A 15,896-nucleotide genomic window follows, 5' to 3' on the forward strand; every position below is an offset into this window, starting at 1 on the left:
AACCCCAGCTGCCAAAAAACTGATAAGGTTTATAAAATGCCTGAGGACTGCAAGTTTCTATTTGTGTCCCTCTGCTGACACCTCAGTGGTGTCTGTGGCTTCAGATAAGCCTTCCACTAAATTACTGCCATCTGATAAGGCTAGCAGAACCATGGAGAGGCTGGGTAAGAGGGTGTATACTTCTGCTACCCTGGCATTTAGAGATGTCAACTATCAGGCGCATATGACTAGGTACATTTTGGCTCTTCTGTCAAACCTGTCAGGCTATTTCCGATCTTCCTAATTCTGAGGTGAAGGCCTCTGCCCTTGCCTTGCTTGGAATGCCAAGTGGCCCATCTTTCCATTAAATGCAGTTATGATGCAGCTGATGCTTCATCTAGGGCTGCTGCTTTTGAGTCTGTTTTGGGGAGGTATTCCTGGCTCAAACTTCAGCCTTTACCTGATAATTTCAAGGCTAAACTGACTGATGCTCCTGTGGACAATAAGCATTTGTTTGATGCTGCTGCTGCGGAGTTGTTCAAGTCCCTGCAAGAAAAAGGCAAGGCCTTACAGGAGTTGAAAACATGTTTTTGTTTCACCTGTGCCCAAGATTCAGAGGAATTATCCTAATAAACCTACCTTTGTTCGTAGACAATCTCGCCTCCCCCCCCCATACTCAAAAAAAGGGTGGTAGAAGGGCTCCCCCTGCCTTAGGCTACTCAAACTCCTCGTACTCAGAAGCCTGCTTATCCTGACAAACCAGGTAATGTCCGACTATCCTGTTCTCAGTCACATTTCTCTTTCTCTGCATCTTTCCCTATCCCTTCATGTTTGGGTAAAGGTCACCCAAAACACCTGGGTTCTTTCCATAATGGTTTGGAACCCCCTCCCCCTTGGGCATTCCTCAACCACCTCAGGAATAACTGCCCTTTTTTCCAGAGGTGACTCAGGGCCTTTTGCTCAAGGAACAAATTAAGAAGTTCCAACTCCTCAGAGTGGGAAGGGGTTTTATTCCAGAATGTTCTTGGTCCCCAGGAAAGAAGGCATCTAGAAATCCATACTGGATCTTTCTCAGCTAAACCATCTTTTTTGAAGGTCCCTTCCTTTCAGACGCTATCCCTTCAAATCCCATTTCCTCTGCTTCTTCCTCAGGATTTTCAAATGTCCCTGGATCTTAGGGATGCTTATTTACACATTCCTAGTCATCCCCTTTTCAGGAAGTTTTTACATTTCTCTGTTTTGCCCTTCTGCCCCTCTACTGCCCAAGGACCTTCTTCAGATGCCTCGCTATTGTGATTGCTTTCTGTAGGCTAAGGATGATGTAGGTTTTTTCCCTACCTGGACGACCTGCTTTATTCAGGTCTCCTCTCAAGAGATCTTGCTTTCAGTATCTACATTAGACAATTTCTCTCTTGCAAGTCCTGGAGTTTACTGTAAATTTCCAGAAGTCATGCCTAACTCCTCCTCAGGATCAATTTTTTTCTGGGTTCCAGGATGTCGACTGTTCCAATGCTGGCATCCCTGTTTCCTCCCAACGCATCAACTCTCATTGCTTTCTTTTCAGTCCCTTATTCTTCTAGCTTCAGTCACAGGCAGAGAATTTCTGAGGGCCATAGGTTGCATTGCTTCCACCATTCTTATGATCCCTCTAGCCAAGCTCCACATGAGAAAGTCAGTTTGGTGCCAACATTGTCATCCTTTAAAATTTCATCTATTGTCCCTCAACCCAGGGCTTCCTTTTTAACCTCTTGTCCCCCCTTGGGAAATTTTCCAAGTTGCCTCAGACTTGGGATTGAAAGCCTCCTTCGGCCCTCTGAGAGTACAAAGCCTTTTGTCTCTTCAACAAAGGAAAGATTTACATCAGTGTCAGAGATGAGAGTTCTTCTACTGACTGTTCAGGTTTGTTGTTCTTTTTCTTACAGGGTGCCTCAACATTCTCCAGTGATGCGGTATGTCAACAAGCAAGGGAAGGGGACAAGGTCTTATCTCCTTTGTAGGTTAGCCCTTCAGGTTTGGGAGCTGGCTAACCAGTATCAAGTGACCCTTCAGACAGTTTATATTCTCTCAGATCAGAACACAGTGGCAGATTCTCTGGGCAGGTCCATAACACTATCCCATGAGTGGATGCTTCACAGGGGAGGTGTTTCTGGACATTGCCCACTGATGGGGTACTCCTTAAGTAGATCTACTTGCCTCTACTCTGAACAGACAACTTTCTCCATTTTGTGCCAGAGTCCTATGCTTTATGGCCTGGAAGATGAATGCCCTCTCTTTTTCTTGGAAAGGGATGTTAATTTGTCTTTCCTCCCCTTCTTCTCATTCCAAAACTCCTATTCAAGATAAAACAGGATGCTCCCAAAATCTTGCTGATGACTTCCTTTTGGTCCAGACAGCATTGGTTCCCTCCTCTTCTGCATCTTACCAAAGGCGATCATCCTAAGTTACCTCACAGGGTGGATCTATTCACGCAAGCCAAGGGATCACTCATCCGTCCCCACCTTTCCACTTTTCAGTTGACATTATGGGTGAGGTTTTGATCCCCTACAGACACCTTTTTTTCTGAGGTCGTCCTTCGGGTCCTGTATTAGGCCAGGAAACCCCACTACTAGGAAATCCTACTTATCCAAACGGAAGAGGTTTTCTGTTTGGTGTCCTTTTTTTTAAACTAACATTTTTATTAAATTATCTTGTATGACATAAGCCATGCTATATTTGTATAAATGACAATAAGCCATAACAACGCAGTCTCAGTTGCAAACATTATACATTCTAAACAGTGCAACACAGTTGTAGCTGCAAACATTATACATCACTTGTAATATATCTAGTCATTGTTAGTCAACCATTACGTAGCTCATTCACCTCCTGCCTTTTTTAAACCTTGTTCCTCCAATGCATGTATTGATCCCAACAGTTTCCATTTTTTCTTATGTAGGTTCATAGAGGTGTACTAGGCTAATGACCACAAGGGCCTTTTTAAGTCTAGCCATGCATCCTAAATCTCTGACAAGATGTTCATCGTGTTACACTGCTGCAGTCATTACACTTGGGTTTCCTGCCGTCAGGCGGTTCCCCAGTCGGCCTGAGTTCCAAAGTCTTGGTCCGGCGTCGGTTGCTGTCTCCGCCTCCCTGATGTCAGTGTGACAGGGGTATGTAAGATGCAGCCGACGCCATTTTCTTCAGTCTTTCTTGCCGCGCGGTGCCCAAAGCAGAAGCAGTTCACAAGTGCTGGTCGGCCGACTCCTGAGATTTTCATTCCGAATCCAGAACCGAAGTCTTCTAAAAAAGCTAAGTACCCCATTTGGGAAACTTCTTCTTGCCTCAGACTGATGTCAGTAAAAATTAATAACTGTATTTCTTGTGGGAAGCAAATACCTCATAAGGATTTCCACTCCTATTGTATTCCATGCCTAGGCCCTGACCACGACGTCACTGGTTGTCTGTTTTGTGCTAGGTTTAACAAGCGCACTATTAAAAGTCTGTTTGATTTTGCCCGACATTATTTTGGCAGAAAATTCAATTACACCATGCCGTCGGAACTTCCGACGACAACAATGCATAAAAAGCACAAGGACAGGCATCCGAGGTCCAAAACTGACGACAAAGCCTCTTCTAGGCCGGTCCTCCGGTTTTCAGCGAGGCACCTACGCAGCCTCTGACGACTGCTTCCACAGACCGCCTCCAACTCCCACGTGGAGCTGGCTGGGCCTTCAGACGCACTAGGTTTTCAGCTTTCCGATCCTAACCCTACAGAGGGAACCGAAGTAGCTGAGCAATCCACAGCTACAGAGGGTGTTTTCAGACCTACCCAGTTAACCATTAAACCCTCTGCTAAGTCTTAGCCCCCCTTAAAAGCAAAGAAACTGACACAACTCTCTCCAGGACAGGCTTCCATGCCTAAGAAACAAATGCTAAAAATGGCCGAGGACCTAATCACCCTGATCAGGGGGTCCCATCCCCCTCCTGATAAAAGGCCCAGACAGGATGCAGACTATGAATCTTCTGACCAGGTGTCCATTTCCTCAGACTCTTCCTCGGACCTAGGATATTCTTTACCCCCTTATGAGGATTCTGATGCTGAGGAATCAATTCCATCAGCCTCTCCGCCTGAGGATTACTCCTTTGGGGAGACCTTACATACCATGAGGGAACATTTCCATTGGGAAGGCCATGATTACTAAGAATCCAAGAAAAGGCTCAGAGACTTCCTTTTATTGCCTCAACACAGACCCCTTGCTATCCCGCCAGTTTTAGATATTGTGGATGATGTGTACACTGAATCCAGTTTTAAACCCTGACTCCTTACCCCCAGCCCCAGTTAAACCTGATAGATATTAGAGTCCCTGACTCTCTCAAATTTCTGTACAAAAGCCCTGTTGCTGACCCTGAAACTGTTTCTCAGGGACCCAAAGGGATTAAGGCCTTATCAGCAAAAAACCCAGTTCCCTCTGACAGAGATTCTAGAGCATTAGACAGATGGGGAAAGAAGGTATATACGTCTGCAACTTTAGCAATGAGAGCCTTGAATTGCTAGTTTCACATGCTAAAATATCAGCAATTTTTGATGTCTCAGTTGAAACAAAAGATGCTTCCAGATTCAGATCCTCCTAACTTTAAAGAAATGCAGGATTTATTGCATGCAGCTGAACAAGTGGGAAAACATACTTTCCAATGTGGGTTTGATTCCTTAGAGGCCTCCTGTAGAGCAGCAGTTACAGGCTCTGTCATTAGAAGGCATGCTTGGTTAAATGAACATACGTTACCACATCATGTTAAGGTCAAATTATTGGATGCACCTTTGCAACGGGATGTGCTGTTTGGAGTTAAGGCATAGGAGGTATTAAAGAAGATGGAGGATAAGGCAAAATCTATGCAAACGGTGAAAGATTTCTTACAGGTTCAGCCTCCTCGTTGTAGCAGAAATTGGCCAACAGATAGACCTCAAAGGGGCAGATACAGACGTCCAAGAGGTAGAGGTCAGGCACAAGGCCCTTACAGGCCTCGACAATGGGGTACACCAGGCCAGAAAGAAGTGGAAGACAGGCCTCAACCTTATAAAAAGCAGCCTCAATAACTTTCCACTGCAGCTGCCAAACGGCTCTCTCTTGGCAGCCCCCTTAGGAGGAAAACTGGCACTTTTCTATCACAGCTGGCATTACTTCACCAAAGACAAATGGGTTCTCAACATTGTATCTCAAGGTTACAGGTTCCATTTCCACACCTTTCCAAGGCTAAAAGGAATGCCAAATCTGCCACCAAATCAATGGACGGAGGCTCAGAAACAAATTACAGCACTCATGGACATGAGAGCTATTCAAAAGGTACCACCACAGGAACAAGGACAAGGATTTTACTCTACTCTTTCTGGTTCCCAGAAAGTACAAAGCCTGGAAGACCCATTCTGGACCTTTCTTCACTAAACACTTACCTGGATGTTCCGAAATTCAAGATGTTGACACTACAGCAGCAGCTTCCCATGCTGCGCAAGAAAGCTTGGCTCGTGACTTTGGACCTCAAAGAGGCATACCTGCATGTCCCTATCAGACAAAACTGCAGAAGATACCTCAGATTTCTAGCTGGTTCAATGCACTATCAATTCTCTGCACTGCCCTTTGGCTTATCTACTGCGCCCAGGGTTCTCACAAAGTGCCTGGCACCAGTAATTACATTTTGCAGGCAAAAAGGAATTCAAATTTATCCATACCTGGACGACTGCCTGATTCAAGCAGAGAGGAAGGGCATTCTACTAAAGCATCTGGCGTACGTAAAAAAGTTAAGTTGCCTGGGGTACACAGTAAATGAAAAGAAATCAAAACTAGTGCCCTCACAACAGATAATATTCCTGGGTGCTAGCTTGAACACAACGGCCCAGATGGCTTATCTCATGCCAGACAAGCAAGGACAACTGACTCAATATTTTCATTTAATGGCAACAAAGACCCAACTCCCTGCAAGAAAAATTCTGCAGGCCTTGGGCTACATGGCATCTTGCATACTACTAATTCCATATGCCAGACTGCATATGAGGAAACTACAATGGTACCTAAAGAGTGTATGGTCTCAACACTGTCAAAGTTTGGAAACCGTTATACCACTAATTCCTTGCCTTCAACAGGAGTTTCGATGGTGGGCTCAAGCTTGTCACCACAACAAGGGACAGCCTTTCACTCAACCCACAGCCAGGCAAACACTGACAACAGATGTATCGGATTACGCCTGAGGAGCACACATGTCAGGAAAATATATCCAGGGCGAGTGGCCCACATAGCAAAGACATCTCCACATCAATCAAAAAGAGGTGCTAGCTGTACAAATGCTATTATAGCTTTCAAGGACCTGCTGCATCCAAGACAATTACTACTGAAGACAGACAACACCACAGTTATGTGGTACATAAACAAGCAAGGGGGCACACATTCCTACCCCCTCTGCAGGCAAGCCATGACCTTGTGGAACACCGCTCTAAACTACCAAGTTCATCTGCAAGCACAATTCCTGCCAGGAGAGAAAAACACACTGGCAGACGACCTAAGCAGAAACATCATGGACCCACACGAATGGGAACTGAACCCACAAATATTCAGAATAACACAAAAATGGTGGAGCCCGGACATAGATCTGTTTGCTTCCCTAAAGAACTGCCAATTACAGAAATTCTGCACTAGGAGCTACCATCCACAAGCATGGAAAGTGGATGCCCTCTCATTCAGCTGGAAAAAACTACAAGTATACGCTTTCCCTCCTTTGCCTCTCCTTCCAAAGGTACTCATAAAAGCCAGGCAGGAAGAGCCAAAGATGATCCTGATTGCACCAGACTAGCCACGCCAGCACTGGTACCCAATCTTAAAGAACTTAGCACAAGAACCACCCTGGATTTTGCCTGAAATCCCACAGTTGCTGACACAGCACAACAATCAGATACTTCACAGCCAGCTACAGACCTTAAATCTAGCTGCATGGAAAATTCCTTAGTCAAGCAAGCAATGCCTCTCTCCAAAGCTGTTATGGATGTCATTCTGGAGGCCAGAAGGCCTAGCACCAGGAAAGCATACTCGGATAAATGGAAGAGATTCTGTGCCTGGAACCAAGCGCACAGCCTTGACCCTCTTGTCCCAAACATTCCTCAGATACTTCAATACTTAACTGAGATGCTGGACAAGGGCCTCTCTTTTTCATCCATCAAGATCCACGCCTCAGCTATCTCTGCTCATTACAACACGGATCCACCAATTTTTTCTAATCCTTTGCTCAAACAGTACCTCAGAGGGGCTAAAAACATAAGACTGCCCCTTAGAGCACCTACACCAACTTGGGACCTCAACTTTGTATTGGAAAAATTAACTTTACCTCCTTTTGAGCCAGCTAACACAGCAGAATTAAAATACATCTCTTGGAAACCTGCTCTGCTACTGGCAATAACATCAGCATGAAGAGTTTCAGAATTACAGGCACTAATGGCAGTGGAACCTTTCCTCATCTTCCACCAGGACAGGGCGTCTTACCCTACGTTTATGCCAAAGGTGGTATCAAGTGTGGCTGTAAACCAAACTATTCACTTGCCAACTTTTTATCCAAAACCACAGAACAAAGGGGAGAAGACTACTACAGTATTTGGACATTCACAGACAGTTACGCTTCTACTTGGACAAAACCAAAGCTTTCAGAAAATCTGAGCAATTATTGGTAGCATACGCTGCAGGAGCACAGGGAAAAGCCATTTCAAAGCAGACTATTTCAAAATGGATAGGACACTGTATACGTTTCTGCTGTACCCACCATGGGAAACCTGTACCTAGCAGCATTAGATCTCACTCCACCAGGACAACAGCCACTTCAACTGCCTACCTCAGAGGAGTACCTACCAAGGATATTTTGGAAGCAGCAACATGGAGTTCTGTGCATACCTTCACCAAACATTACCATTTGCCTTTATACTCCAAATCCAGAGCTGGCTTCACCACTGCTGTACTGCAGGGCCTTATAGCCACCCCTAATGCCTTATAGATCCAGCCTCCCTACCTCAGTTTTGGGATTCCAACCAAGTGTAATGACTGCAGCAGTGTAATACGATGAACATAGTACAGTTTTGTACCTACCATAAATGTAGATGTTCGAGTGTAAACACTGCTGCAGTCCAGGTTACCCTCCCTCCTTCCCCTCTTATTCTGGTGCTTACCTAGATCCTCTACCCTTTATTAACTATGGGGGGTATTTGCTGGTAACTAAAAATGGTTGTTTGCTTTTCTTTTGTATATTGTACTAGCAATTTGAATTGCCTACCTATTTGGGGGCACCTGACATCTGGGGCAAGAAAAACTGAAGAAAATGGCGTCGGCTGCATCTTATATACTCCTGTCGCACTGACATCAGGGAGGAGGCGACAGCAACCGACGCCGGACAAAGACTTTGGAACTCAGGCCGACTGGGGAACCGCCTGACGGCAGGATAACCCAAGTGTAATGACTGCAGCAGTGTTTACACTCGAACATCTACATTTATGGTAGGTACAAAACTGTACTTTCTGATGCTCTTGATAAGTGTAAGCATGGGCCTGGGAGATGAACTATTTGCAGGTTACCTGTTTGTATTAGAGACATAGGTGCCAAACCAGGGATGAAATTCTGTTTTCCCACCCAATTGTTCAAGTTGCCCTTAAATCGGGTTAGGGAGGAACTCTGCTTCACATGGATGGGGAGTCTGTTCTATAGCTGAGGTACTTACATATCTCTCCATCAGGTCCTGTTTGTATCACAGGCAAGGTTTAAGTCTTTAGAACGTGTAATTCTGGTACTGTTTATTTTGTGGCTATGCAGGAGGACCATCAGAGTGGGGTCTGACAATGGCATGTATGCCAGGCATAGATCTCCCCTCAAAAGCCTGTAGGAGATGGAATACAGGGATAGGCCCTTGAGGAGGTCTGCATAGGACATATTACTTATGTCCTGTATTCTTTTAGTGAGGAACCTCTGTGGACGTTCTAGTTGTTTGATATGCCTAGTTCGGTACATACCAAAGGGTCATTGTACTCAATGATAGGTCTGATGAATGCTAAATACAGTGTAACAGCGACTTCCTTGGACTTAAATGCTATACCTTTGTTTATAAGTTGTGCAACATAGAATGATTTCCACACCACTGCAGACACATGATAATTAAAGGCTAGATTACCATCTGTGTGTGTCCCAAAGTCCCTGACTACTGGGTCAACTTTAAGGGGTGTGTTTTCAATATGATAGTTATCAGGGATGGATGACTTCCCAGAGGGTACTATATATGCATTTCTTGGCGTTTAGTTTTAGTCCATGGCTCTGACACCAGTTGTTAGTCTGTGTCAGCCCCTTCTGAAGAACATTTGTCAGTGTGAGATTCAGTGACAGCTCCTAATTTATAATCTTCTGCAAATTTAGTCAGCCCGAGACCACTGACATGGCCTTGACTTTTGAGAAGTAAATGCTAAAAAGGGGCGATCCAAAGACTGATTCCCTAAGGGACTCCACTTGTGACTGGCCTCTGTAGAGGTGGACTCCCCAATTCTAACTTCCTGGATTCTGTCAGTGAGCCAGTTGGCTATTCACTGGGTGACATACGGGTTTGTACCTAACCTCTTGGGTTTGTCAACAATGCCCTGGCCAGGTCAGGTAGGCAGTGTGAATGATTTTGCCTTCATCCATTGCTTTGGTGACCTTCTCAAAGAATTCCACCAGGTTGAGTTGAGTAGGCATGATCTGCCCTTGACGAAACCAAACTGGGATGGGTCCAGTGTCTGGAGGTTTACTATATTTCTGTTGATCATCTCCATTATTCTTTCCATGGCTTTACATACAAGACCAGTGAGTTTTGTGGGTCTGTAGTTTCCAGGGTCTGTAGATGGCCCACCTTTGTGCGGAGGGACTGTTGCCTTTTTCCGTTTATGAGGCACAAAGCCTATTTGGAGGCTACAGTTAAATTGTAATTTAAATTGTAATTCCAGAGGCCCTGATAGGTCATGTTTCATGCTATTTAGAAGGCATCCTGGGACATTGTCTGGGCCCACTGATGCAGTGTTCTTGGTCTTACAACATTAAGGACCTGTTCCCCAATGATAGTAGGGGGGAGTTATATTTGATGATATTTCCTGTGTGAAGATTGAGGGGGAGAGAGGAGTAAAGTTGGAGCTCAGTTTATCAGCCAGGAGGTTTGCTATATCTTCTGGCTCAGTATAGGTGGCTGCATTTTACAATGAGCTCTGCACACAATTGTGTGTTGCCTTTGAGGCAATAGACAATTTTGGTACCCTTTTTTCTAAAGATCACAATTCCATTTGTTTTTGTTTTTTGCAACAAACATCTTTATTAAATTTTCACATATGACATAGACAATCTTACATTTATATAAATGAACAAGAAACACAGTTGCAAACAGTATGTCACAGACACCACTGAAACAGCTGTAGTTGCAAACGTATACCTCACTTATCTATCCAGTTATTTTCAGTTGAGCATTATAGCTCATTGAAATCCTGCCTCTTAAACATCATTCCTGCTCTGCATATATTCGCACAATTCCCATTTTTTCCTATTTAGCTTGCTCCCTCCCTTTTCTAAAGATCCCAATTCCAGTTGTTTTATCTCTATTACGATATTCACCAATTCTAGTAAAGTTGGTTTAGACTTCAGTTTTCCCAGTTCCAGTTGTTTTAACTGTGTTCCTATCTTCACTACTTCTAGTAAAGTTGGTTTAGACTTTGATTTCCATTTTCTAGTAATTGCTTTTTTGGCAGCCATCATAATTAGACTGTGCAAGGCCTTACTTTGTGTAGGCAATTCCAAGTTTGTATCATAGCTCAAAATATTTCCCTAGTAACTCCAACTTGCTCACCCAGCATCTCCAGCAGAGCAGTCTGCAGGTAATCTTTAAAGTCTGCCAACTCATTACACTCCCAGAAAATCTGTTCCCAGTTACTTCTTTCTGTCCATCACACCTCCAACATTTTCTGTTTACCCGAGGAAAAAATCTTTGAAGTCTGCTTGGAGTATAAAAATACATGTAAGCACTTCCAAAGATCCAAAATCTCCTAGATTTTGTTGCATATTTGGGAGACATGTATGTATATATCCCCATTGTTTCTTTATGAATTGCTTATCTAATCTCTTTTCCCAATCCTTCCTAACCTCTTCTGATTCTTATAGTTATCATGCAGTATTTTATATGGTCTGCTAATTATTCCTTTAATGGCAACTTCTGTCCTAGATTCTAAAAACTCTGCCAGTGCTGGTCTTGCTCTTTGCCTATACTCTGATATTAGTCCTTCTTATGGAAGGCAGTCTAGCCTGCAGTCCAAATATGTTGTGTTAGGTGTCTTTCTTGGAACCTGGATCCACTTACTGTAGATATTCATTTGGTTTTCTGTTATTTGTGCAAATTGCTCAATGCTGGTTTGGCATAGCCTTCTGTTGAGGCTTGCCTATCAGCCATCTCTGCTGGTCTGCCTTTGACTTCCCCCTTTAGCCTCTAGGTTTGAGGCTAAACAGTTTCTTAAAGGTGTCCTTCACTTTAGGCTTCCCCAGTTAGCCTGTCTCTCCTTCCTGGGACCTTAATTTTGTTTTAGAAATATTGATTCAGGCTCCTTTTGAGCCTGCTGCTTCAGCTTCCTTACAGCATTGTCCTTGGAAGACTTTTCTTTTGGCCCTTATGTTCTGTCAGACGAGTGTCTGAGCTGCAAGCCCGTAGTGCTGTTCCGGCTTTTTAGTTCTCTATAAGGACAGGGTGTCCCTTCATACTAATCCTTTTTATGCCCAAGATGGTTAATGAATTGTCTTGTAATCATTCTGTTCTATTTACTTGCCGACTATTTTTTTTTGCTAGTGAGAAGATTTTGCACACCTTGGATTAGCATATACAACTCTAGTATTATTTGGATAAAACTAAAGCATTTACTAAATCTGAACAGCTTTGTTTCTTTTCCAAGCAAGCTGTTTCTTCTTGGATACCTAAAGCCATTTCTTTTTGCTATCTTTTTCGTAGGAAGAGCCCTTCTGTTAAGGCTCATTCACTAGAGCTGTGGCTTTTTTTGTGCTTTTTTCAAAGGTTTGAATACTAATTCTGGACTTCTGTGCATACCTTTACTAAGCAGTGCAAGTTAGATGGGATTTCTAGGGCCAGAGCTTGTTTTGGCAGGGCTGTTCTCCATGGCTTCCTAGAGGGGTCTGCTTGGCCTTTCCTCCTTCCAGTCTTTTTCCTGAGCTTTTGCAGTCTCCCTATTGTAAAGAATACTGGGGACATAGTACAGTTGTGTAAAATCTTAGGATAACAGTGGATGTCCTTCTCTTAATGTTGCAGTATTTGCTTGCTCCCTCCTCCTTCTGGTCCTTTTTTCCTTCTGGATGTGCTTATCTTCTTTTATCCTTAGACTGTCGTTCCTACTGGGGTTTTTCAGTTGTGAGGATGGTATGTCCAAACATTACCTTTATGCCCTACAGGGGCATGCACGTGACATACGGTGTACCCTTTATAACCAAAATGCTTTTGGTATACTGGCCGGATGTCTGGCTGTCCTAGGCAGGGGCGGATCCCTATTGTAAAGCATACTGCAGCAGTGAAGAGAGGGATCTACCGTTATGGTAAGGTTTTACACAAATAGTACTTTCGTAATGTTTAAATTGATGTACCCGAGGACCTTTTTCTGTTGTCACTGACAGCCTCTTACTGTGTTTAGACAGTGTCTTCATCCATTAGCACCTATTTGAGTTTCCTGTAAATTGAACAAATGTATATTTGTGTACTTGTAAACAGTGTTGATAGCAAATCACTCTCTCAGTTTGCACAAAGTGTTCTAAGTGGTTTGATGGGTGTAGGAGAGCTCAGGGGCTTGCCCGCTGTCTTTCAGTTCAGCACATAGTATAGTGACATGTACTGCCACTGGCCGCACACATCCTGTAAATGTGGAAGCTTTCAAGCAAAAATAATACATTGGAGTGGGGGAGCAGAATCCCATTCATAGATCCTACTGAGGAGGCCTTTCCTCGGAGAGCAACAAATATGTTTAGAGCATGTCCGTTATGTACCATTACCAATACCCAAAGAAACTTAAAAGCCATGCTGAGTAAATGCAAGTTCATCTCTGGCTCAGACATTTTATTATCATTGCATACCTTGAAAAGATTAATATAATGCCAATTAGTGAGTGGGTGCATTTTATCAGAATCCTTGAGCTCGTGACAAAGTCTGCATCACAACTCAGTAGGCAGGATGGAGATTGAGTTCTGATCTCTGGTTAGTGTCCATGTTGACATATATGTATTGTCTGTCTTCATGGGTTTTCTCAAGCTACTCAAATGTTCTCCACCTTCCAAAATGTGTAGGTTGATTAGCTGCAGTGAATTGGCCATGTGTTGTATTTACCCCCGCTCTTGTGGAACAGGTTGTTTGTTTCCAAAAAGGGTCTGAGAAGGAAGGATCAGTCTACTTACCTGGCCATCAGGTTGATAAATCTGTTTTAAATTCTTCACTGACATACATTTGTGTGGTATTTCCCATTTGTGTGTTTGATATCAGCCTTCCTCATAATGAGGTGACAAGGTAGGAGCAGTTGTCCTCAAGACCATACTGAAGTTTATTTAACCCTAGCGAAGCTCATTTGCAGTCCTTGCAATAGTTTTATGTAATCGGCTTCTCATCTGTACCCACATGCCCTTTTTTCAGAATACAGCTGAAGGAATACTTTTTTTTTTTTTCAGAACACAGCTGAAGGAATATTTTTTTTTTTTTCAGAACACAGCTGAAGGAATTTTTTTTTTTTCAGAACACAGCTGAAGGAATATTTTTTTTCAGAACACAGCTGAAGGAATACTTTTTTATTTTTTCAGAACACAGCTGAAGGAATACTGTGCATCTTTGCCACCTCTCTTAAAGAGAGCCCACTTGCTGTGGTGAAGTAGGCATTAGTACATGGGTGACATCATTATGTAGTTAGATGCTGTTAACTAAAAGTAACTGCCTAATATGCAGTATACTTTATTTATAGGTTTGAGTGTAGTAGTGTGGTCACAGAAATGGTAGTGACGTAGCTTTTTTGTGCTTCAGTTTTCTGCTTAGTCTTCCTGCTTTCTTTTTTTCCATACGTTAATTCTACCCTCTGCTGTTTAATATTTTATGCTCTCCTTTCACTGCTTCCCTTCTGTAATCCGTGTTTCTACATGTGCCAACTGGGGCTTTACAGATAAATACAGAAAATTACTTGTGTAGTATTGGTAGCTTCAACAAGTGTTAACTGTTTGCTGTATGTACCTATGAAGACACCTGTGTTAAAATGAACAGCTATTTTAAACTTTTTGCTGCTTGTTCCAGATCATCAGGTGAAGGCGGTTTTGCTGTCATAGTTGCAACATTTGAATGAAAAGTCTAAAGGTTTTTAACTCGCTGCTGCCTTTTTTATTTTTATTTTTTTTAGGCGACTTAAAACACATCACTAAGCTGAAGCCTTGGGGTTTGTTTGAAGTGCTGGTGGAGAAGTATGAATGGTTGCAGGAGGAAGCAGCCATGTTCACAGATTTCCTTTTGCCCATGTTGGAACTTGTGCCTGAGAAGAGGGCCACAGCAGCAGAGTGTCTGCGGCATCCGTGGTTGAATATCTGAAGAGAGAACAGCAGCATTTGAAACAGAATGGCAGCTTCATCACTGCTAGCACTTGATCATTGGTAAACTGACCAGGAGACAGCACTCATCAGATCCTGGAGTATGGGACCTGCAGGGACTCCAGCTTTCTAGTGTCTCCTGATGGCTGATGAACTGACCTCAGAAGATGAGCCACTGGTTCCATGCTTTCATTTTTTTTTATACAGGCACTTGACATGTCTGTTGCTGGTGAGACATGATGGATTATTTTTGGCTGGTTTGAATGGGACATTTCCTTTGTACAGCCAGAAGGGTCGATGAGACTTGTAATAAGCCCAAACAAAGCAAGTCTTTGTAACTTTCAGGATACCTGATCCTAATACATGAACCCTTTGCACAGTCCTCCTAAGGATTTTGCTTCCAGAAAATTTTTACACTTCTGGATTGGATTCTCAGAGTTTTGGGGGATCCATCTTTGGTGTTATGGATGTTTGCAAGGAAGTGTACAGCTCATGACTTTTTTGATCCTTGTGTTTTAAAATAAAAAAGGTCTGGTTCATTTTTTTCTTTTTTAACCCAGAATAAAATGTTTTGAAAATTGTTGGTAATTTGAGTTTCACAGTGCTCTAAACATCTAGTTTTATACTAATAGCTGTCATTTTCATTATCTTCTGGGTATTGCCCTTCATCGTTTCTGTGACAAACAATCTTTATTTCAGTTTCATTGCTTTGTTTGGCATACTTCAGTTAGTCTAGAATGAGCCTTGCTATTTAGCTGCAGGTTGTAAGTGAAGGAGGAATTATTTTTCATTTTGTCCCAAAGCAGAAAACTGAAGCTTAGTTTGTTGAATTCTTTACAGAGCTTATACAAGAAAGTAGGTAAAACAAGTTGTATCAGGTTATTGTTTTCACTTTTTAGGAGATGCATATTGCAGGCCATGTTATACCTTTTTTATTAACTAAAGCATTTTGCGATCCACTCTTATTTTTAATCAGTTCAAAGTCATCCTGCTTGATTGAGGGGTAATGCCAACCTTATGTTACTGCTTGTTATTGGCACTTAGCCCATACAAGACAGCATTGCACATTGTACCTTGTCATTTTCATTTCTTCTCAGCTCCTAACCACAGTCATGAGATTTTTTTCTCTCCTTAAGTAGTCTGTCATTGGCCTGTTTTTTAGGTAAATATTATCCATATTAATGTTTTAATATGAGGCACTGCTGTGTTGCAGCATTCTGATAGTTGTATAGTGGCTTAAATATTAAAGTTTGAGTAAGTGCGCTTTTGGGGACATAGCCCATTAAAATTATCACTGTTTACTTT

The 15,896-nt window shown here is 42.9% G+C and overlaps 1 protein-coding gene across 3 annotated transcripts in view; it reads left to right on the forward strand.

Annotated features, from left to right (window-relative positions):
• The window catches only part of LOC122806267 (SRSF protein kinase 1-like), a 1,654,485-nt gene extending 1,639,313 nt beyond the window's left edge, over positions 1–15,172 (forward strand). For all 3 annotated transcript variants that reach the window (XM_044076540.1, XM_044076542.1, XM_044076541.1), the window contains exon 15: positions 14,408–15,172. In XM_044076540.1, the coding sequence (XP_043932475.1) occupies positions 14,408–14,592 (185 nt within the window). In that variant the 3' untranslated portion in view covers positions 14,593–15,172. The remainder of the gene's footprint in view (positions 1–14,407) is intronic.
• Positions 15,173–15,896: the final 724 nt, after the last annotated feature.

This window comes from Protopterus annectens, chromosome 7.part0 (assembly GCF_019279795.1).
Source record: "Protopterus annectens isolate FY-2018-M chromosome 7.part0, PAN1.0, whole genome shotgun sequence".
Lineage (NCBI taxonomy): Eukaryota > Metazoa > Chordata > Ceratodontiformes > Protopteridae > Protopterus > Protopterus annectens.